Source organism: Spizellomyces punctatus (assembly GCF_000182565.1).
Source record: "Spizellomyces punctatus DAOM BR117 chromosome Unknown supercont1.2, whole genome shotgun sequence".
Lineage (NCBI taxonomy): Eukaryota > Fungi > Chytridiomycota > Chytridiomycetes > Spizellomycetales > Spizellomycetaceae > Spizellomyces > Spizellomyces punctatus.
In genome coordinates this window covers 702,862-723,801 of record NW_015971538.1, presented here as the reverse complement: position 1 = coordinate 723,801, position 20,940 = coordinate 702,862, and the positions used below count along the sequence as shown (strand labels likewise).

The 20,940-nt window shown below is 46.7% G+C and overlaps 8 protein-coding genes across 12 annotated transcripts; 4 read left to right on the top strand and 4 right to left on the bottom strand.

Annotated features, from left to right (window-relative positions):
• Window positions 1–11: 11 nt before the first annotated feature.
• On the top strand, window positions 12–1,027 carry SPPG_01152 (uncharacterized protein). Its single transcript, XM_016749475.1, has 4 exons — window positions 12–357; window positions 415–511; window positions 571–758; window positions 833–1,027. Exons 1-4 carry the CDS (start codon window positions 77–79, stop codon window positions 939–941), a joined length of 675 nt encoding a protein of 224 aa, XP_016611724.1. The 5' UTR covers window positions 12–76; the 3' UTR covers window positions 942–1,027.
• An 83-nt stretch (window positions 1,028–1,110) lies between these two features.
• On the bottom strand, window positions 1,111–3,425 carry SPPG_01151 (uncharacterized protein; the record flags this gene model as incomplete). The annotated part of the gene is made up of 7 exons (XM_016749474.1): window positions 1,111–1,346; window positions 1,411–1,774; window positions 1,847–2,224; window positions 2,294–2,377; window positions 2,441–2,764; window positions 2,830–2,931; window positions 3,048–3,425. The coding sequence occupies 7 exons, from the start codon at window positions 3,423–3,425 to the stop codon at window positions 1,111–1,113; spliced, it is 1,866 nt and encodes a 621-aa protein (XP_016611723.1).
• A 1,423-nt stretch (window positions 3,426–4,848) lies between these two features.
• Window positions 4,849–8,280, top strand: SPPG_01150. Of its 2 annotated transcripts, none has more exons than XM_016749472.1 (11): window positions 4,849–4,972; window positions 5,038–5,086; window positions 5,161–5,505; window positions 5,572–5,800; window positions 5,871–6,120; window positions 6,200–6,385; window positions 6,454–6,536; window positions 6,603–7,069; window positions 7,133–7,723; window positions 7,794–8,012; window positions 8,076–8,280. In XM_016749472.1, exons 3-11 carry the CDS (start codon window positions 5,163–5,165, stop codon window positions 8,111–8,113), a joined length of 2,406 nt encoding a protein of 801 aa, XP_016611721.1. In that variant the 5' UTR covers window positions 4,849–4,972; window positions 5,038–5,086; window positions 5,161–5,162; the 3' UTR covers window positions 8,114–8,280. The 2 variants fall into 2 exon arrangements, with proteins under 2 accessions (XP_016611721.1, XP_016611722.1); XM_016749473.1 differs by having other exon boundaries at window positions 5,151–5,505.
• Window positions 8,093–8,924, bottom strand: SPPG_01149 (uncharacterized protein). Its single transcript, XM_016749471.1, has 4 exons — window positions 8,685–8,924; window positions 8,563–8,608; window positions 8,439–8,499; window positions 8,093–8,367 (listed from the first exon to the last, which is right to left on the bottom strand). Exons 1-4 carry the CDS (start codon window positions 8,886–8,888, stop codon window positions 8,331–8,333), a joined length of 348 nt encoding a protein of 115 aa, XP_016611720.1. The 5' UTR covers window positions 8,889–8,924; the 3' UTR covers window positions 8,093–8,330.
• Window positions 8,925–9,020: 96 nt separating this feature from the next.
• SPPG_01148 (uncharacterized protein) lies at window positions 9,021–10,901 on the top strand. Its single transcript, XM_016749470.1, has 6 exons — window positions 9,021–9,158; window positions 9,214–9,314; window positions 9,394–9,782; window positions 9,849–9,988; window positions 10,061–10,146; window positions 10,209–10,901. Exons 1-6 carry the CDS (start codon window positions 9,076–9,078, stop codon window positions 10,736–10,738), a joined length of 1,329 nt encoding a protein of 442 aa, XP_016611719.1. The 5' UTR covers window positions 9,021–9,075; the 3' UTR covers window positions 10,739–10,901.
• On the bottom strand, window positions 10,689–15,404 carry SPPG_01147 (uncharacterized protein). The gene is made up of 25 exons (XM_016749469.1): window positions 15,334–15,404; window positions 15,174–15,246; window positions 14,984–15,109; window positions 14,805–14,908; window positions 14,686–14,748; window positions 14,468–14,617; window positions 14,350–14,413; window positions 14,236–14,288; window positions 14,095–14,162; window positions 13,946–14,027; window positions 13,681–13,884; window positions 13,435–13,599; window positions 13,266–13,373; window positions 13,064–13,210; window positions 12,874–13,008; window positions 12,740–12,820; window positions 12,524–12,661; window positions 12,391–12,453; window positions 12,136–12,319; window positions 11,776–12,068; window positions 11,632–11,703; window positions 11,390–11,560; window positions 11,229–11,334; window positions 11,009–11,169; window positions 10,689–10,947 (listed from the first exon to the last, which is right to left on the bottom strand). The coding sequence occupies exons 1-25, from the start codon at window positions 15,379–15,381 to the stop codon at window positions 10,864–10,866; spliced, it is 2,943 nt and encodes a 980-aa protein (XP_016611718.1). The 5' UTR covers window positions 15,382–15,404; the 3' UTR covers window positions 10,689–10,863.
• A 215-nt stretch (window positions 15,405–15,619) lies between these two features.
• On the top strand, window positions 15,620–17,870 carry SPPG_01146. 3 transcript variants are annotated; one of them, XM_016749468.1, is made up of 6 exons: window positions 15,620–16,138; window positions 16,204–16,346; window positions 16,410–17,229; window positions 17,295–17,402; window positions 17,466–17,546; window positions 17,613–17,870. In XM_016749468.1, exons 1-6 carry the CDS (start codon window positions 15,647–15,649, stop codon window positions 17,793–17,795), a joined length of 1,827 nt encoding a protein of 608 aa, XP_016611717.1. In that variant the 5' UTR covers window positions 15,620–15,646; the 3' UTR covers window positions 17,796–17,870. The 3 variants fall into 3 exon arrangements, with proteins under 3 accessions (XP_016611717.1, XP_016611716.1, XP_016611715.1); XM_016749467.1 differs by having other exon boundaries at window positions 16,204–16,357; window positions 16,424–17,229; XM_016749466.1 differs by having other exon boundaries at window positions 16,201–16,357; window positions 16,424–17,229.
• SPPG_01145 lies at window positions 17,768–20,938 on the bottom strand. Of its 2 annotated transcripts, none has more exons than XM_016749465.1 (13): window positions 20,658–20,938; window positions 20,275–20,541; window positions 20,060–20,152; window positions 19,845–19,996; window positions 19,666–19,786; window positions 19,477–19,596; window positions 19,346–19,417; window positions 19,214–19,279; window positions 18,856–19,087; window positions 18,740–18,777; window positions 18,381–18,681; window positions 18,153–18,315; window positions 17,768–18,078 (listed from the first exon to the last, which is right to left on the bottom strand). In XM_016749465.1, exons 2-13 carry the CDS (start codon window positions 20,473–20,475, stop codon window positions 17,991–17,993), a joined length of 1,647 nt encoding a protein of 548 aa, XP_016611714.1. In that variant the 5' UTR covers window positions 20,476–20,541; window positions 20,658–20,938; the 3' UTR covers window positions 17,768–17,990. The 2 variants fall into 2 exon arrangements, with proteins under 2 accessions (XP_016611714.1, XP_016611713.1); XM_016749464.1 differs by having other exon boundaries at window positions 20,275–20,538.
• Between the last annotated feature and the right edge of the window lie 2 nt (window positions 20,939–20,940).

Below are 20,940 nucleotides of genomic sequence, written 5' to 3'. Positions count from 1 at the left end.
CGTGCGATCATGGATCCAAGGGCTCGCGCACTCAGGAGAGGACAATTTGGAACCAGATCAGACCAAGACCGTTACGATGGACCTGCAAAAGGAGGATCAGGAAAGCACAACAAAGGAGAGACAGTCAACAAACTCTCAAATCGTCGATCCCACACTGCAAACACTCCGTCAACTATCCAACTTTATACCACCTACCTCACCAAGTTCCAATGACCAGCAGACGTCGAGCACAACCACACCGTCCGCACATCGGCCTCCGATGTCACTAGAGGAAGCAGTATTAGAGGATCCGGCGGGAGTGTTTGCAGCCAAGAAATCCGAGTTTGACGCGCATCGTCAATACTTGCTGCAAATGAGGTAAGGTCGCGGTATGCATCGTCAAAGTAGGACATGCTCTAATTCTGTAACCTGCAGGGAGCTCCTCAAACAAGCAGAAGACCCGGAGATAGCTAGGCAGTATTTAGTGGAGTTCAAGGATTATCAGGCAAGATTTGGGACCCTTAAAGTCAAGGTGGGCTCAAACTCTCTGACTTTGTCGAGTTGAGATTACTGACGAGCTTGCTTGTACAGACGGAAAATGCAGGAAGACGGTCCAAGGAGCTAAAAGCTGAGATTCAGAAAGAAACGACATTGATTCAACAGTACTCGGCAGAATTAGCGCGACCTAAGGAGGTGAAGGCCACATGGACTAGTGCTGTGAAAGGCTATCCTTACATGGAGGACATCAATTCATTCTGGGACCTTTTCCCTCTCGAGCTGTAAGAACTTTATTGTTTAAGACGGGAAAAATGTCTTTCAAAGGTGCAATGTTTGTTGACGATCATGTTTTTAGGAGACCCCGGAAATTTATCTTACCAGTCATTGCGTTATTTCTGCTGATAATATACACAGTCATTGATGGATCGTCGAGTCGCAAGCAGCATGGATATGCGCAACGTTAAACATCGTAGTATAGATTTGCCACTTGAAGGGCCTACAAAGTCTGTTTGTACATATTGATTGGATAAGAAGATTCCTTTGCCGTTTCGTTTCTGAGCGTGTATTGCACGATGTCAAGTATATACATGTCCACTTTGATAGCAATACCACACCACGACCGGACCGGCTAGGCTACCAATCCTTGAATTCCGGCTTGACAGAAAGAACCACTCCGCTGCTTTTTGCTGCACTATCCGTCTTGGTAACATTGCAAACGTTCTTAATCAATCCACGAACGATATTGCGTTGCTCCTCTTTACTCAATTTCCCCATGATATGTGATAATCCGCGAACCAGTTCTCCCAATTGCATCGCATCCTTTTTCTCTCTCCTAAACACATCGATAATGTCCGAGGCGTTCGCTCGTCCTTCATTCGGGAGAGAGTATGCATTAGAAAAGAACCAAAGAGCGGCCTAAATAGATCTACTTACGAGTCGAGCCTTGTTTGCTACTACCGCCGGTGGTAGGGCTAGTCCTTGGGGTACCACCAGGAGTGCCTTTCTTCACCTTGCGCTTGCCAGTTCCACTGCCCGACCCTGGTGTACCGCGTGCGCCACCCTCGGTAAGGGGCGTACTGCGTGCTGTAGCTTGCGCCGATGGTCCACCGGCAGCGGCGCTATCTGTCATTGGGGTATTCCGTGCACTGCCGGCTTTTGGGCGACCAGTCGGAGCTTTTGAACGCACAGACGGAGGACGGGAAGATCCAAGGTGTGGTGGGCTAGCAGATCCGGCGAGCTGCTTCAAGATTTCTGACGCTGAACTGGAAGTGACAGGCGCGAATTCGGTTCTAGGCTTCTGTAGACATAAGAAATTTAGTTCACAAACTTCACGAAGGAAGTAGAACGATCTAATTGTAGGATAATTGACCTTCTCAACTTTCTCATCATCCGAACCCGGTCCTTTTCTTTTCTTGCCAGTAACGGACCTGCCTGCACCTGCCGGACTGCTACCATGTAGTGGAGATGTACTCGCGGCTCTTCCAACAGAACTTGTCGCCCGCCCACTGCTACCCAGATGCGATGGCGATTTGGCTGAACTCTTGGCTTTTTTCTTGTCCATCAGGATATGCTCTGGAGATGCGCTAGGCGAGATAGAATCCTCCCTCTTGATCTTCTTTCCTAGTCCAACTGCAATCCCATGGGATTCACCATCTTTCCGCTTCTTCTGTTTAGCTGCATCCTCAGTTCCTGGCTCCGTTTTTACCTCCACATCCTCTGAGTTGGCTTCTTCTTCGTCACTCTCCTCCTACGGGGGACCAAGGAGGGGGAAATCATAAGGACCCTGGTTAGATGCTGCAAAACAAGACGCTGTTACCTCATCGCTAAGGTAAGGATTTGCTTCATCCGAGTGATAAACATCATCCGCTTGGTCCGCTTTCCGTAATGCCTTTCTCAAATCCTGGAAAAATAAGGCGTGTCGAAGTTCCTGCTACAACAAATGTCATTCCGAACTCTAGCGTACCTTCCCAACACCTTTCTTTTTTCTGGTATCATGTTCCTCCTCATCCTCATCATCCTCATCGTCCAAGAATCCCGATCGCTTCCCGTGTTTTCCGTACTGGCGCTTAATGGCTTCCTTGGCTTCCTCCTCATCCTCAATTCCGAAAAGCAGCTCCTCATCATCAGCAAATTCTTCCTCATAGTCGAGCTCTCCTGCGTCATCATCGCGTTGCGAACGCGGCCGCCTTGCCCGACCGTTCTTTTCGTCACCTTCCCCTTCCAGGATTTTTTTAATCCAGCCTTTCTCCTCCTTTGGCTGTGAATCAGGGGCTATGGCCGCGTCTTCCTTTGAATGGGCAGGTTCTTGAGGATATGTGCAATTACAAACACATCTTGGTTAAAAGTACTAACCTCCTTCGGAGCTTTATGCATCAGCCACGTGTCTAGCCGCTTACGGCTCTGCAGTTTCATCATTTCATCTGCTTCCTCCGCGGTTAATGTGCGATATTTAGGCTTCGGCATGAATTTGTACCATTTGGAAACAGGTACAACTTTAAGGCTATCCCCCCTAGCCAAACTCAAGTAAGATAGTGTGCGTCAATGTACGTTCAGCCAATTGAGCGGCATACCCTCACAGCAAGCATCAGGTAACTCGATTCTGGCATGCCCTCCACATTCCCCGTATACTGCTGGGAACCATCGAAATCCGAGAGAATCCAAGGAAATCTATCTGGATCTCTTCTCGGCCTCCTGGGTGAATTATCATCATCGGGGTCTCGCGCATATATGTAACTCTTTGTCTTCTTCTTGAATAAGTTCTGGCGATTTTTAACCGCATTCCCGAAAGGTGCAACCTTGGTAGGGTCCATCTTCTCTTTGTTAGCTGCTTCTGATGGTTCGGTGCTTGTAGGCTCTTCTACAGGTTTTCGTGGTTTTGGTACCTCACGGACCATGCGGACCGGCGGTACTAGCGATTCGAGATCAAACTTCTGGGTCTGGAATTTCATTACATGATGTGCTATTGATGTTTGCGGTAGAGACGACCGAAGTGTGTATCTCTTTGTCCCAGGCAAAGGAGGATTGTTTAAAGAGCTCATTTTCTCGGCAGTTGGTAATCTCACAAACACTACGAAAGGCGCATATTATCAGCCATAATTCCTCATACTACCTAGCCCCAATTTTACTACCATCTAAAACCCAGATTGGAGACGAACAGTTACAAAGTTAATCTTTTGCCACAGTCGAACCTCTCCTATGTGCGCACTGTTGCAAAGATGGCAGCTTTTGTTGACGTGTCGATGAGATCTTGCACTGAAGGCCTTCCGAGTTAGGTCAGTTGCTTGTGGAAAGGCCATTGGCACAGTCACACGATCGGCGTGACTCTCCCGCAAACCTGTTATTCACGAGACTTTTAATGCCAACGCACTACGAAGGGTTACCACCAATGGAATGCAACTCTAAGGTATCATGAAGAGCGCATTTGGATGAGATAAAGTTGTCTGATATTATGCGGATATATTGAACACTAGATAGTGAGCTTCACAGTCATAATACTCACTACTAAACACTCGTTATAGGCTATGTAATGACTGGATGCTATCAAGTATAAAGAGATATATTCTAGTATAATTGACAGCGATATTAAATTAATCTGTTACCTAATCAATATAATTGCAATGCAACTTCCACCTACGTTAGCGCATGCACAGAACATGAGATCATGTTCATCATCAAGAATAACTTTTCGTCCTCAACTTCCAATGTGGCTCATCTTTTGTTCCTACAGCAATAGTCTGGTTTGTTGGGTCACAAAGTGCAGGGACGCGCCGTCCTCGATTTTAATCTGTGCCTTTGGCATGTCTTCCCCACATGGCAATCCAAGATCTATCACATGTTGAAGGATCTTGTTCAAGTGACATATTCAAGTGACATATCTGAATTGCTCATTTATAACTCCTTTACACAGCCTACTTTGTTGGGGATTTGTGGTTTGCACCAGCAAAAAGTGCCGAGCCTTGAAGGGTAAAAAGTAACAGCGGAACACAAAGGACAAATTGCAAATGAACAAGAAAGCAAACGCGTAATCTTCGCGACGCGCTCGTATTTACCACTTGATGCATTCCAGTTGGCTTATCCACTTGGGTTGAATCAATAAAAACAAACAATGGTTGGCCATTAGATATACGCAAGAAGGCATTGCCTTGATGTTGTTCTGGCGCTTCATCACCGTTTCGACCTTGCTTTTTATGCTCAGAGCAACATGGGTAGAACGGATTTCCGACTCTTTCTATTGAAGCAGGAGCCAAATACAATCCAAGTCTTTGCACAGTGTATTAATGAAATGTGCAACCACATTAGAATGCCTTGCAACCGCAACTGTCCAAGTTTGCGTGGGCAGATCTTTGGGGACTTCGGCGCTGTCAACTTTTCCGGCAGGACGTAATGCGCTACCCAATGCAGGAGTTTGTCCTATTTTAATAAAGCTTTGGGCTCATTCCTCATTCACTTGCGTGTGTTGCGCAGCTTTTTGTATATCATCTCATCTCATAGTTGGGTACGCAAGTCGATGCGCAGATGATATTGGTTTCCCACACCTGACTCCCATCTTGGCTACCTCAGAATAGGCAAATACCGTATCTCGTAAACGAATAAACTTTAAGGGAAATAGGTACGAGCATCCTTCTGCAGATGATGTGCGAAAGCACACACACGCGTTAGACTCACCTACATAGATAACTCTAGGCATGGCGTTTGTGGGTAATATAGCCAGCTTGACACATGGGCAGAGAGAACTGCACCACAAAATCAGCACTTCTTCCTTCGGCAATTTGTCCGATGGCTCGTATGGTACAAGTCCACCAAAGGCCTCTCCAGGCGCACATAGCGCACTTAAGCCGACCTCGAATATGGCTTTCAACCCTGTTCCAACGACCCCCGGAAAATGTTCCAAGTTAAAAGTCAACGTATTGCTTGACTCGACGATATATGTCGCTGGAGGAAACCTACACGGAAGAATGGAAATTATATCGTCCACCAACAAAAGCTTGAAATTAGGAGAGATATCTGTTGAACTCAATGGTTTTGAAGGTAAGACTAAGGCCCATCGCTAGGAAGATGCTAGCAAACCTACTCACTATATAATTTATACATTAGAGGTCAGCGATAAAGATTACGAGCGAAGTCAGGCCTTCCTTTCCGCTCGCATTGTTTTTCAAGGAGAGCGTATGCCTCCCTCAAACGCAGTCCGCGGTCCGGGAGAGAATGGATTCTGGCAAGCAAATAAGGGCAAAACAACTTTCCCATTTGCTTTCCGCCTTCCAAATGACGCACCGAGCTCTTATGCGTACCAGAATATCTCTAGCTTACGATATGTCGTCACAGGGTAAGAGTGACATCCCAAATCGGCACCACACTCAGAGATTCTCATATACGTGGACTGCCGTCAACCATAGGGTGGTTCAATATAAGCAAAATGGACGAAGCGACAGTTTATTCAGATCAAAGGAGGCGTTCGTGGTGGAAAACTGGAAAGCCAATCATATGGACATCACAGATGAGCCAATAAGGGCAAAAAATCATCGGAAAGTCTGGTTTGGAGGTGCCGGAGAAGTTCAGCTTGAGGGTACCATTCAAAAATCCTTCTTTTGTTCGGGGAATGACGTGTATGTGGAGCTTCGCGTAAAAAACGACTCAAAGAGACGAGTACGTGTCATTTGCAGCAAAAATGTCGGTTGTGATCCGTCTAACTTACTTCTGATTTATTTTGTCCTTTATTGAACAGGTTCAAGGAATCAAGTTATCATTAATTCGCAAGTTGATGATGCTACGGGAAGGAACATCTGCTCAAGATCCACTAAACGATGTGAAGATGTTTAGTGAGTCGGTATCCGAAACAACTTTCAAAGAGAAGGATTTCATTTTTGATCCTGGAGAGGAGAGGGCGAACATCCTTAATATCCACATTCCGGTAAAGCAGTTTTCTAAGAAGCAGGTATCGTCGCAAGTAGTCTCACCGTGGTCCGGTTCGTTTTGTAGCGTTTTGTTCGTACAGTACGCAACACCGCTTTGGCAGAGGTAGCGTGCCGAGTAATCATTGCGCTTAATATGGGGACGTTCAAGTGAGTGGAGAACCCAAGTCATAATCTCTACTGCTATAGTAGCATATTCTGATATTATTCATGCAGTAAGGACCTGGTGATTGAGCTTCCCATCAATGTTTGCCATTCAGCTTCCATCCTACCCCCACCCACGGTTAACATGATGGCTAACTTGCACCCGCAACACTACAATGTAATTTCCGATGACCCTGCGGAGGAGGTGGCTCCAACCGTCCGTAAACGTGATAAAAACTGGAAAGCAACATTGCGAGCGCGTTCCGCTTCACCACCACGGACAGTTCGCGGAGCAATGGCGCTGAGTCCTCCAAAAGGAAGACGCGCACTTCCATGGTCAGATGATGAGGGGGACGTTGCCGACTTTGTGGCACGAAGGAGAGCTCGAAAGAGCAATGCCGCTATGGACACGCCGCCCCCAGAAGACCATTCTCCCCCTGCTGGAGGCTTCCTTCGGGAACTGGTTCCAAATTCCCCTGCTTCGGCGACCATGCGAGGTATCGCCACGAAGGGAAACATTGCCAAATCGCCCCCAATTGGTAGATGATTATCGTTCATGTTAAAATGGGATTTTCGCTAAATCGACACCATCTGCCACACAGGTCCAACCGGTCCAATCTCCTATGTTCCCGCTGTCGAACGAAGCAAGTACTTGTCGAGATCGTCTATGCTTCTGGACATCCCATCAAGTCCCAATCAACAAACGGAGACCCCGACATCGCCTCAGCAGTGGGCTACTCATGGCAATTCTCCTGATCCGTTGTCGCTTCCAAGCCCCGTACTTCATGGTAGAAGGGCTCTCCCGGAACCCAGTTTCTATGAACCACCACCATCCCAGAACGCGGCGCCCAGCAGCCCAACTGGTCGCACTCCCAGGCCATTACCCTCCATTCCAGATCTTGCCGCCGCGAGAAACTTTACTGACGACGACAAGATTCCAATTCAATATCGAACAATGTCACCGCCTTTAAAGCCAAGACCTGTAAACTATGTCTCCAAACTCGGTCGTGACCCGAAACCGCTACCCGAGCCGAAACAGCAGCAAACGACTACCTCCGCCAATCATCTCGCGCCGGCTGCCGAGGCAAGACCCTCTGCGAGGTTTTCCGCCACTTCTCAACTGTCAACAATCGTCGGAACAGAAAACAACTTCTTGGATATCGATTTCGACTTTGGGGACGGATTCCTGGGAGGTACATATCACACACTTGGTGTTTGCATTACGCATCTGAGCCGCAACTTACAATGTTTTTTGATACGTAGATGCAGACCCCAAGACATCCACACTCAGTCGTACTTTAAGGCGAGGTCAACAGATGGCTGCTGTTCCTGTTGAATCTAATGATAATCTGGCAAAGAAAGAAAATCTACATCCTGGGTTATCACTAAGCCCACCCTCAAAGCCGATACCGATTGGGTCAAAGTCAAACAAGGAGGTAGCAACGATATCTCCCCGCACGATGTCACCAAAACTGGCAGAATGTACGTAACTAGAACCTTCGCACATGTGTGATGCACATATACTGATTTGCTGTCCTGCTTTAGATCTTGCAAAGTATTCCCAGGCGGCTAACGGAATATGAGTCGACATACGTAATAGTCGTTTAATTTGACACTGATATACTGATATATAGTTGTCTTGTATAGTAGTTCTATTTTTTTTTTTCTTGTATTTAGCACCGTGCGTACGTAAAGATTAAACAAGTATGTCATTTTAAGTAACGTAAAACAGTCACCCATGATAGACAGCAATCCGTTTGCTGGCGAACCGTCTGTTAACGACAGTTCTTGGACTGGTGGTCACTCTTTGTTTGAAGTGAGCTCTATTAGCAGTTGCCTACGCAGAAGAGGAAACGTTTTAGAGTCAGACGAACATATCTCGCACATAGGAAACATTGTTGCGCCTACCAATCTGAGGGATTGTCGAGCATCACAGATTGCTTTAATGCGGCTATGGCATCGTCTTTTCCTGCATGTCATAAATCAGCTTAATCCTTCCAAGTATAGAATATCGGATTCAGCAGGGCCTTACGATTGACTGCTATGCAAGCTCTTGCCATTATTTGGAACGCATTGTACTGTACATCATAAATGAGAAATGATCAGCACACCATTTATGCATCATGATACGGTCTGACACCTCATAATTCGTACATTCATGGGATCTAATTCCACAGCTTTTTCAAAGCACTCTATTGCCTTTGAATAATCCTTCTTGTTATAAAACCCCACGCCACACCGAAACCATCCAAGCGAGTTGCGTGGTATCGCCCCGATTCGAAGGAGAAGCCATTCTTCACTGCTGTTTTGGCGGGTCTCGGGATTAGCGGTATGACTCTCTGACGCTGTCGTGGCCATTGGATAAGGTGACCTGGATGTGGGGTTGAGCGAGCGTTTCTACTCGATGTGAGAAGCGCAGCAACGCGTAGTCTCGCGTCTTGATTAGCTAACGTGATCCTGGTAAACTGCCACAGGTTGGTCTAAAGAGTACTTTCCACCTAATACCAGTGTATTACGTTTAACGTTTAACACCTGTGGACACACAATGCTTCTTGCAGACAGAACTGTGACCGCGGGGGCCCGGCCATGGCCCTCAAGGCGAGATGCGAAAGAACTGGATGGCCAAGGGTAAGACTGCTGACATCAGTTATGCGCTGCCAAGAATCTCATGCCTGCCCAACAGCAACACTCGCATGACCGCAAAATATATCCAGCAGCTGTGCCGAGAGCAGAAACTTTACCAAACGCCGGAACTGAATGATAAGCTCTATCTTCATTTCAAAGGTGCAGTTAGTGGCCATGGGCACCAAATTGGTCTTGGACCCACTATTAAGAAGCATTAGAGCTGATAAACTGTCGGTAGGGTTTGCCAAGATTGAGAATCTAGAAGCGTACACTGGTGTCAAAGCACTCTGGCTGGAAGGAAACGGGATATCCACCATTGAGGGTCTATCCGCTCTCACCGAGCTCAGATGTCTCTACCTGGCGCAAAATTGCATCGAAACCATCGAGAATCTAGACGAGCTCATTCATCTCGATACACTCAGTTTGAACAATAACCTTCTCAAGAAGATAGACAACTTGGCCTCGTTGAAGAATCTCACGACGTTACAGCTCACCCACAACTTCCTGAAATCAAAAGAGGACATTTCTCACCTGGCCGAGTGCGAGTCAATTACTGTCCTGGATTTATCCCACAATAAAATTGAGGATCCGGAAATTGTGGAAATTTTTGAACTGATGCCTAATCTGGTGGGGATTCAAACTGCACACTTGGCTTCATGAAGAGCATTATCTCATTCGTATTCCCATTCATAGGCTGTTCTGAATCTCATGTCTAACCCGGTGACGTCTAAAATTCCAAACTACAGAAGGACATTGATCTCCCGCATCAGAACGCTGACATACTTGGATGATCGACCCGTCTTTGATAAAGAGAGACTGGCCGTCGAAGCGTGGTGCGTCTTCGTGGAGCTTACAATAATCGCACGTTTCGATTTCATTTAATTTTATTTGAAAAATGTCGATAGGGCACGCGGAGGGATAGAAGCCGAGAGAGAGGAAAGACAACGACAAAAAGATGAGGAAAAGAAGGAGCACGAAAGGAGCTTTGAAGGTGTGTACCGCCAGCGGTTTCTCTGGGAAAAGTTAGTTACGAACCCACCAAACTCTACGCAGCATTGAGAAAGCTTCAGGATGACGCCCGAGCACGTCGACGTGAAAGATATGGCGAGGAGGAAGAGCCTGTCTTTTCACCCGAGGTTGAGAAATTGCGGGATGAAATGTTGGACAAAATAAAGGAACCAGAGGAGCGTCCGAAAGAAGCTGACGAGCCAACATTAACAAAATGTGCAGAAATTGGTGAACGAAATGCAGCTCCCATTCGATCTTTCACCGAGCTATCGACTTCTGGAAAAAGAATAGTAATAGAGGAAGCAGATGTCGAGGACAACGACAGCCAAAACGACCAATTCCAATTCCGAACACCGTGGGCCAAACCAACAGTGGGACCTCTCATTGAAGAGTTACCTGTAAGGCACGGCGATGACGTTGACGATGATGATGCAATTCCAGAACTCGAGGAGATTAGTGTTGACTGGGCAGCAGCAAACCCAACAACTACCGGCTTCCCAGGCTGGGCTTCCACGCGAGAAATAGCGGCGGCAAAGGTGAATTCATATTTGGAAGAAGTAGATGACACAGAGTAGAAATGTCAGCAGTCGGGAAAGCCATTCTACAAATTATATACAGAACCATCTAACTCTAAGCTCTACATAAAAAGGGACTCTTAAACAGGATTTCATCTGTACTACACTCCCCTTCATCATACTCTTTACAAACCCAAAAGCCGGCAAAGCATCTCAATTTCCTCCTTCAGCATCTCAGTTCCTACTTTCTCACTGCGCTTCGCAAGGTCCTATGTGTATATGAGAAATTTGTCTAACTGTCACATACATGCCACTTAGCGAGGATCATACCTTCAATGTGGTCGCCATCAGGCGTAATTCTTTGAGGGAGTCGACACCACCCATAACTTGGTCTCTCAATTGCTCATTTCCTAGGATCAACCTTGTCATCACTTTGAATGTCGCACATATCTCATTGGCAGATGGTTGATCGGCAGAAACCCTAGTACGTTCTATCCCGCGGGGGCTATCAGCAGAAGGTCCGTGGACATGGTACCAAAGAAAACCATACCCTGAATGTTCGTCGAGACCATCTTGATGACCGAACTCGCCAGATCCGGTAATTGGAGTAGCAGGAGCGATGAAATTTGGAAACAATGAACGAAAGTCTCACGATTCTAACACTCCGACGTCAGCTGGCATGCCCGAGAATCATGCACTGAGAGTGCTAACCTGATGAAAATCCCCACTGACATAATTCATTTCCATTGTGGCAATCAATGCGCGAGAGATATCTGCCGTAATTTGCACGGATACCAAATTTGACAATGCCGCAGACTTGGCGATGCAATGTATGGCACTTGCGATTCCGTAGTAGGTATCTACTGGTAGTGCTTGCATCTGCTGGGTACACGATACACGATCAACATAGGTTTTAATATGATGAGACTCAATTTAAGTTCCTTTCAGCTTACCATCAATTCCTGCAAAGCAGGTACAAACAATGCTCCATCGATAGACGGATGTGACAACAAAGTGAGAGCTCGCTATGACACAATGGAGTGTGATCCATCAACAAACATGACCATACGTGATACCACGTCGAGCGATGGGCATACCTGCGTAATCGCCAGTCGCCGTTTCCAGAAATCATCGGCGTTGATCTCCTTCTTTCTCAATTTCGCCTCGATGACCTCATTCCTCCCGCGAATGATCATCATTCGCCCCGACGGGTGTTTCGATACGTCCTGCGTTTGCAAAGCAGCCATCTCCGAGGTCACATGTCCCACGATGCCTACGGTTATCAAAATGCTCGCGTAGACTTCAAGAGGCAGACACGTTGCCGGTTGATTTTGTCGGCGCCCAAGTATCTCAAGTGTCTGACCGACGATATCAGCTGATACCGAAAAGTCTGCAAGACGGCATGACGTGAGTACGACATACAGAGGAGCAGACTCCTCAGCACCTCAAGCGCTTACTTGTCACACAGGTGGCGACTCCACGAATCAGCTTATCGGGCCACGCTGGCAGATAATAGAGCAACGCTACGGCAGCATGTTGAACGGTGGGAGAAGAGTCCACGAAAGGACCAAATAGTGGACCTTTTGCTGTGGTGACCTGGAAAAATGGAATGATCGCGGTCTGCAGACCGGATGTGAATGCCTACGGAAGAAAGCAGGTCAATCACTAATAAGATGCATCCATATCATAATGCAATATGGCAATGTCCATACTTTGTCGGAAGCAAATCCGCAAAGGTCATTTCTGAGGGTATATGCCAGCATGTCAATGATATCCTAACAGCATGGATGACATCAATGACCGGTGGTACTAGCTTGCGGCGAGTGAAAATGTACCCAAATGTACCTTGCTGAATGCTTGATCAGATATTTTTAGCTGCCACAGTTTTTTTGGCAACCCCAAAAGCCATTTCTGTATAATGTCATACAGCTGCTCATTTGCAGATACTTTAAACTTGCCAATATACTGACGCCGGTCCTGTAGCTGTCGCAGACAAGGAGGAGGAACTTGTAAGGCACAGTCGAGATAACCAGAGTTTGATCTTTCCCAATCATAGCATACCTTTAGTATTTTACATATGAAGGTGAAGGAGCGTCTCGCAGATCGGAGGTCAGTTAACAACTGAGCATTTCGTAAGAAAGCCTACCAATATGGACGTTAGTAAATTCAGTAAACAAAATGTACGCTGTACTTACGCGCATTAGATCCGCACATTCGCCGCTATCCAATGTATTGAGTAACGTCCATAGCACAGGATAGGTGGCTTCTAATTGCTGGTTAGTGAGGCTTACGATTGTCGCAGGCGTTCTTGGAGAACGATCCATCGTTTTCTTGACCATCGAATTAGCTAAGGGGGAGCGTTGCAGCACCATTCCCAAAAAATACCTTGCCATCAAACAACTCCAGAACATATTCAAACATTCGGTCCCGCCAGTGGAACGCTCCTTCCGGCTTACTCGACTGCCCTCCCAAAAGGAAATGGGACAGAATCTCGCAAAAGAGGATATTCATATCTTGTAAAACTGTATCCACCTGTAAGACCATTCAATACAGACGTCTTGATCCTTTCGATACGCTATATCAATACCTGCTTTTCCCGGAGGGAGAAGTTGCTGCTTCCGAAGGGAAAGTGAACCGCAAAATGCTTGGAGATTGTCGTTAACCACGAGTCGACCCAACCACTGTCTGCTCGCTTCTGCAGACCTAAAGTTTAGCGGGTATATCGCTACTCTGTTCCCCGGAACAGTTATACATACCTTCTCAGTGAATAGTAAAGCCCTCCAAATCAAGTTTGTCATTCTCAAAACAGTATGCATGACGGAAAGAGCGGGTGATAGAGTTATGGACCCCGCAGAAAATGCCGTCGGTGAGGCCTCCAACCATATATCAACAAGGACCGGCATGATGACATCCGTGAAAGCCTGAAGGCGTCGGTAAGACGATATCGGAAAATCTTTCGCCATACAAACGTCTCAAAACAATCCGCATTCAATAACACATACCTTCAACTGGTCAAACTCTGCTAAGTCGTACAGATTGCGCACTACATTCTCACCCTTACCACCATGATCTATCACTAAACGATCATGTGGTGCGGATGTGCTTGTTGCGGTAAACAAATCTAGGTGGTCGCTTTCACGAAGGCTGCTACGAGCATGGTGAGGCCTGCCTAGCACCTCACTCCAACCGTGGATAACTAAACCGCGCTACAGCGTGACAAGTCTTTTAGCATCCCAGCCTCTCTTTACTACGTAATGTGTTACATACCGGTTGATAAGCAACAAATTCTGGCGCTTGATCGGTGCTAGCCGAGTCTTCGGACCTGGTGGACATGGCCAGAAACCACCAGCTGTGGGTAATATTTACAAATGTTCACCCTTTAATAGTACTATCTTCCGCTTGGATGAATGACTTACGTATCGTTTCCAGTTTCCAGGACCAGCTGCAGAAACCTGTGAAGACTGTCCAGAACGTCCACTCTAGACTATAATCATCAATAAAAAAACCGTAAGTCCAGCATTTTGAATGAGAAAAAAGAATTTCATCGTTCTTTTCACCTTTGCGCTGCCAAGTTGACTGCGGGGATTCACGAGTAAAGACGAACCCGTGCCTGTTAAGAGAAGTTTAAAGCTACACCACACCACATTATGATGAACTACATGGGTAGTTACCGATGGAAGATGAGCTCTGGGATTTACCGCCGGTTGACAACATTGAAAGGAAATTTGGAATAACCTGCAGTTCATCATGAGCACTGAATGGAGACACATAAGGGAGGCAAAATCTGACCTTGTCTGCATAGGTAGCGATTAAATCCGGGTAATTATCCTGCCATATTCTTAAGAACCTCAATCCGTCTAGCCTAATATCTTCCGATATGTGTGTCATAGCAGAGCAGGTGTACGCCATCAAAAGTGACATGAACGGTCGAAAGTGACCCTACATAAACAATGGTATTAGTTGGAGGTCACGACATGCAACCGCTGGCCAAATTATTAGGAAATAACCTTTGGTATAGTAGGCATCAAATCCTTCAAAAAGGAAAGCAGCGTCTTTCGAACGTTTCCATCCTAAACGAAAAGTAAATAACAATAACTGTTAGGATTGCGATTACATTGAGACTCACATCATCAACAAGAAGCTTGGAAAGAGCATCAAGAAGTGTGCTAAGATGGGCATGTAGCGCCTCGGGATGTCTGTTATGAAGGTCCTTAATCCCCACCAACGCATCTGGTAGTCAATTTCGGTTCTCAGCATCCCCACAATTTACTCGGTAACCCCATATGCTAAACCCATTGGACAGACCTTTCCGCGTTTGTGCATTGTAATGTTTTAATTGCACTATAATATCTTTGAGGCTTTGTTTGCGACTGTTAACAAGGTCAGAGGAAGCCTTCTCGTCGATAATACTTTGAGAGGGAACGACAATGGCTTAAGGCATACGAAAGGGGTGAATGAGGGAGATTAAAAATGTTCATACAATGTGGAGCTGTACCTTGCGAGCGAAAGGAAACATCAGTTTGGTTTGTGGCGGGAGGTTTCTTTTTCCCGACCTTGAGCTTGGTTTTCTGTTACGAAGTCATGAGTGATCTGGGCATAGCAATAATCGAAATCGAGGTAAGGAAAAAGATATCGTCAGATCTTCGTCTACTTACTCTGAAATCCTCCGCTTTGAGCTTCTTTTTTCTCGTTGCTTTCGGCATGTCGAAAATTGTCCCAAAAACCGATACACAGACGGATCGGAGTATGATGGATGTCATCGTCGCATACAAAAATCAAAACATGGTTCAGCCGCAATAATCCGGATGATTGTGTATTTGCATCAAATTCGCTGTTGGCTACGAATTCATTCGTTTTTTATTTTGCCGGTTAAGGCGCATTGGAATGAACCTAGTATTGACTAGCCAGCCACCGCAGATTCCGGTCCTGGTAGAAACTTGCCCATCACTTGCAGAAGTTTGGCGTGCAATGTTGCAGCCTTCACCCATCATCCCCTCAACTGTCCAGCAGCGCTTGGCGGCCAAGAACATTCAGATTCATCCCCACTGGACTGAGCAGTGCATCAACTACCTTCGAACAAGATCTCCAATATCCCTAACCGACAGTGATCTAGTGGACGGTATCCTCGAACAGTATCTTCACACAGATTTGCGCGAGGTTGGACTGCCCGTTCTGCCTCCAAGGATAACAGAGGCGCATAAAGTTGTGGTGGGTCGACCTAAGGGCATTGTCTTGCAAGTCATTGATGTGCATGAGGTCGGCGTCTCAGCAAACTCCATGCTCGAGCTTATCTTGGACTTCAAGCCAAAGAAAGGAGAGCCACCACGACCACAGCACAGCAGCCTTCAAATTCCAAGGAAAATGCTTCGCTTACAGTTAACGGACGGCGTGCAGGAGGTCCCAGCCATGGAATGCGCTTTACTCCCAGGAATATCGGTGGAGAGCATGTTAGGCGTTAAGGTGAATTCCTTAGTGTCAGATTGATGATTGTGTCCGGAAAATTCATCTCATCAAGTATTCAGTAGGTTGTCGTAACAAATGCAACAATTCGCCAAGGCGTCATTATGCTTGAGCCGCAGAACTTCTCGATCCTTGGCGGCTATGTGGCAAGCATGAACGTTGACGAGCCGTTAGTGAGGTTGGAGAAAAAATGCAAGGCATTTTTGAAGTATGTTAACTGTGAGTAACGAACAAAATACCGGAAGTGAAAGTAACCGACGTTCAATAACAGCATTGAATATGAAGCGCCACAACGCACAGACTCGATACCCACCCGAAATGATGGATCTGCACCAGATCGCCAGGGCGAAGCAACAGTTGCGGGATCGGAATCGTATCGAATCCTATCTTCCGTGGACAATCGGCATCCCCGGGGTCAATCAACAGAGGGCGCCCAGTCGCTTCGGCCTGATGCAAGTATTGCACACCCAGGTGTTACTGCTCACTCGGCCAAGGACGAGGATGCTAAACTGGAGGACTTCCCCTTCGACGACGATGATTTCGACTTGGATGCTTTTGATTTCGATCTGGGAGACGTTGACGTTTTGCTGCAAGAAGAGGCTGGCTATTCTGCAATCCAGAGCAATTCAAATGTGCTTTCTCTCTGCAGCATTAAGGACGAAAAGTTCCCTCAGTTGATTGACCTGACATCCGATGGGGCGATACCACCAATCTCCAATAGGCAAAATGATAGTGGTGTGCCGGCACAGACTCGCACAGATTTGAAACCCGCGAGTATCGCACCAACGAGTGTTGGAGCGATTGAGATGAAACAAGAAGGACGACTCAATTCATCACATTCCTCCCCATCAGGCTTTTCTGTATTCAAAGAGCTATCGACACGACAGCGATTGTCACATCCTCATGAGTTACAATCCCCACCGAATCAGCTTGGCGATAACGAGTCCTCGTCGCCAGCCAAAAAACCGCGGCTCTCCTCTCCGAATCGTCCGAACCTGATACAGCCCGCGACAGCACCACCGCGTCTAGGGTACTTGTGCAATATTGAAACAATAGTAGCTAGTAGGTCTCACACTCGGATACATGTTAAGGTTCAGTTTCCAGCACACCTGTCTGATAGGTGAACATGTCACTTATTTGGCAACTGGCCTTACAGGCACACATCGACAACTGGGAAACACTACGACTCCAGCGATCCGGATATTCGTTGATTGTGGTGATTGATGATGGAACAAGTCTAGTGCGAGCAGGCCTAGCGAACCATGTGCGTAGCCAAATCAGCTTCTGTTTCGCGCGAGGTTTTTCTGATAACATTGTATCACTTCAGCTGATCGAGGGTTTCTTTGGACTCAGTGCTAGTGAAGCAAAAAAGAGGAAACAAGCTGATGGATATGATACTCTGAGCGAGGTATGTACATCTCACCTGAATGCAGCCGCTACGACGGAGATTTTGAAATGTTTAAACCCCAAATAGGCGGTTAATCGTTTCTCTCAGTTCCTGAAAGATTTGGATTGTGTGCTGGAACTCGACTTGTCAGCATGTAGGGCAAGGAACAGTCAACAAGGTTCTTCTGGTAGTGCTTTGGATGACAACCTCCCAGAGGTGGTGGCTTTCATATCAGATAATGCTGACATATTACGAGGAATGCTTCGCTAATTGCGATATGTCTTGTGAAGTCATTAAGTCAATCGTAGATACAAAATTCAGTCTCTATCTTCAGTTCAACAGGTGCAATGAGATGCATAACGGTTTCAATTTGAACCAGAGGGTATCTTCTAGCAACAAACCAAAAGAGTCATTTTCTTCGCATCAGTCACACCCCCTCCCGGCGCCTCATTAGTCTACATGTATTTACGATTCCCTATTGGTGGGCGCAGGTCGAGCAGGTTTACCATACAAAACGTTCTTCAAAGCGCGACTTGCGAACACCGTAAGGCCCCTACAGAATGGACGGCAGCGTCTGGGTCAGTAGAAGCCAGGTAAAATCAGCTATCCTAGCGCTCTTCAACGTACAGGCTCGACCAATCCTCGTCATGTAACTCCCGCATGTCGCCTACAGTCATAATGTCTTGGGCTTTCAGCTTGGCCAACCACTCGTTCGCTTTCTCCACTCCTCGGTTGGTGGCTATTGCCGTGTCCATGACCATCTCTTCAATAGGTCGGTCATCAGCATATTCTGAAAAACATTCCGGTGAGTATGCGCTATCCCATGTAATTGAATTAGGCCAACTCGGAAGTCACCTTTATGTGGGAAATCAACAAAATCTTCGCTACGGGCTTCTTGTAGTGACACTTTCCGCAGGAGTGGCGCTGATTCGCTGCTTGGAGTTCCGTCATCCGCTTGCTGAGGTGGCCGTGTTCCAGGCTCTGCGTCCTGCGGCGTGTTTTGTGACATGCTGTTACTTCGTGTAGCCCACCCTTGCCGTGACTCCTCTCTGTTTTTGTCCTCATCTGGCGATGGTTTGTTCATCTCTCGCAGAATGCGATTAATCTCCCCGGTTATCAGGTGCTGATACTTGGCTGGAAGCACCTGCTCTTGGATCTAAACGTACGTCAAATCACCACTCCCATGTGCACGGTATGGTCAGATAGCGCCCTACCATCTCATTCACCACCTCTTCCGCGGTATCTGTGTCCACTGGCGACATATAAACAAACCGAAATCAGAATTTTACCATCGCCGGAGGCACTGAAACTTGATGAGAAACGACTATACCGTTGAACTCAAATTTCACCGACAGCTTGTCCATGCCCTTGAAGACTACTTGCATGGTCAAGTGAGTTTTGTTCTCTGTCATTACGAGCACTACTTCAGGCTCCAAGGCGAGGAAAGGATGCTCGATAATTTCCTGTGCGCTTAGTCGGTCATGCTCATTTCCTATGCAGTTATTGATCAGATCCAGAACTTCTGGATCGGTGACTCGCGATAGGCATTCAGGTTTAATGCCCTGAAAAAAAAAGGGTTCAGTGAGTCTTTGACAAGATCTTTGCTCCCTTCGACCCAAAGTGTCCGTCCGAACGCTAACCCTTTTATCAAACCAAATCGAGAAAAGGTGTGGAACACCCGAACGTACCTGCGTGACTTTCTTGTAGATTTGCGCCGCGTTTTTGCACTCGTTATATGGATATTCTCCAGTGACCTGATGTCAAGACAACAATATATAAGCCGTCAAAACATCATGTCCTGAATAACATATTGCACTTACCATTTCCAACAACGCCATTCCGAATGCATATATATCAACTTTCTCGCTGTACCCCTTTTCCTCATACATTTCCTATAATACCTAATTCTTTATAACTATCCCAGCTGGACTTAACACAATCCAGTACGTACCGGTGCCATGAATTCCGGCGTCCCTATGACTGTGTACTTCTTCCCAAGCTTCATCTTTGCCGTTCCCATATCCCCTATCTTCACCTCTCCGTGTGCACCGTTTATGAAAATGTTATCGCACTAGGTTTCCAAGTAAATAACACATACGATCAACCCGTACTTCAAAATTCTTAGCTTTTTCGAACCTACCTTAATATCGCGATGGATAATTGGTGGATCGTGTGAGTGAAGATATGATAGACCCTTTAGTATTTGTCGTGCCCATCGCTTTACAATCTTCAAATTTGGAATCTGAAGTTTGCGAATATACCTACGCGAAGAACATCCATCAGCTTCCCATGCCGAAATACGCCGTTCATACAACTTACTCTCGCAGTGTTCCAGAAGTCATCAGCTCCGTAATAAAAACGAACTCCATATTATTGTACCAGCAATCATGGAATTGTATGATATTCGGATGCCGCACTCGTTTCAGGATCTCAATCTCCTCGCTCAACTCCATAAACTCCGCTTTGGTAGTCTTTAATATTATAACAGAGTATTTAAGGTTATGAAAGCCTGGCAATTGACCTGAATCACCTACCTGGCACGTATTCCACGCGACTTCGTAGCCCTCCTCCCTATCAATCGCCTTATATACAACCTTGTACGCGCCCTTTCCTAGCAGTTGATTGAGCTGCAGTAATGCGACATATTGCAAAATAAGTACTTGATATCAAGAAAGCGGACCCTCTGCGAGCGGCCCGCTCAATGCCCATCATCAATCGCACAACCCCGAAAATAAGAGGGATTCTGCACCTTTGCATATCTTGCATTTGGACTGGTCTCCATAACTCTCTCTAAATCGTCTCGTGAATCCTGCTGATTCAACGACATTGGAGGAACTGGGTCGCCGCTCCCTCCATATGGCGAACCGTATAATTCTGGCGACATGACACCGGTATTGCCCTCACTGCCCTGCATTGAATTCTGTCGCGCATGCTGCATGGGTTGGGCCATTAAGGCTTTTGACGGCTCAAGCAAGCTTTAAGACGTCTACGTGAAGGTCCAAGTCTCGAGGAACTACTGACAGTACGGGCGACGATAAGTTAGATATAACGATTCGCGTCAGCCATTAAATGCCCGCGGGTGGCGCCATCAAATGGCCATAAAAAAGCGACAATCTTGCAAAACCCGCCTACCACGCTTATCCCAGAGAACAACCAATGTTTCAGCTTCAAGATATCTTGCGGCCTGGACCAATAGTGCAGAGCTGAGCCGAATGCCCTTTGGCTCCGTCCTATCCAGTCAACAGCGTGCACTCAGGTGGAATTGGACAATTTGCTGGAGATCGCAGGGCCGAGAAGGCCACTGTGGAGGAGGACCAGACAAATACACAGAGCCAGATAAAGCCAAATGGGGGTCGCAGATGATGGAGCGAAGCAAAAAGGCACAAAGGAGAAATCTTGGACAGGTAGTTCCTCT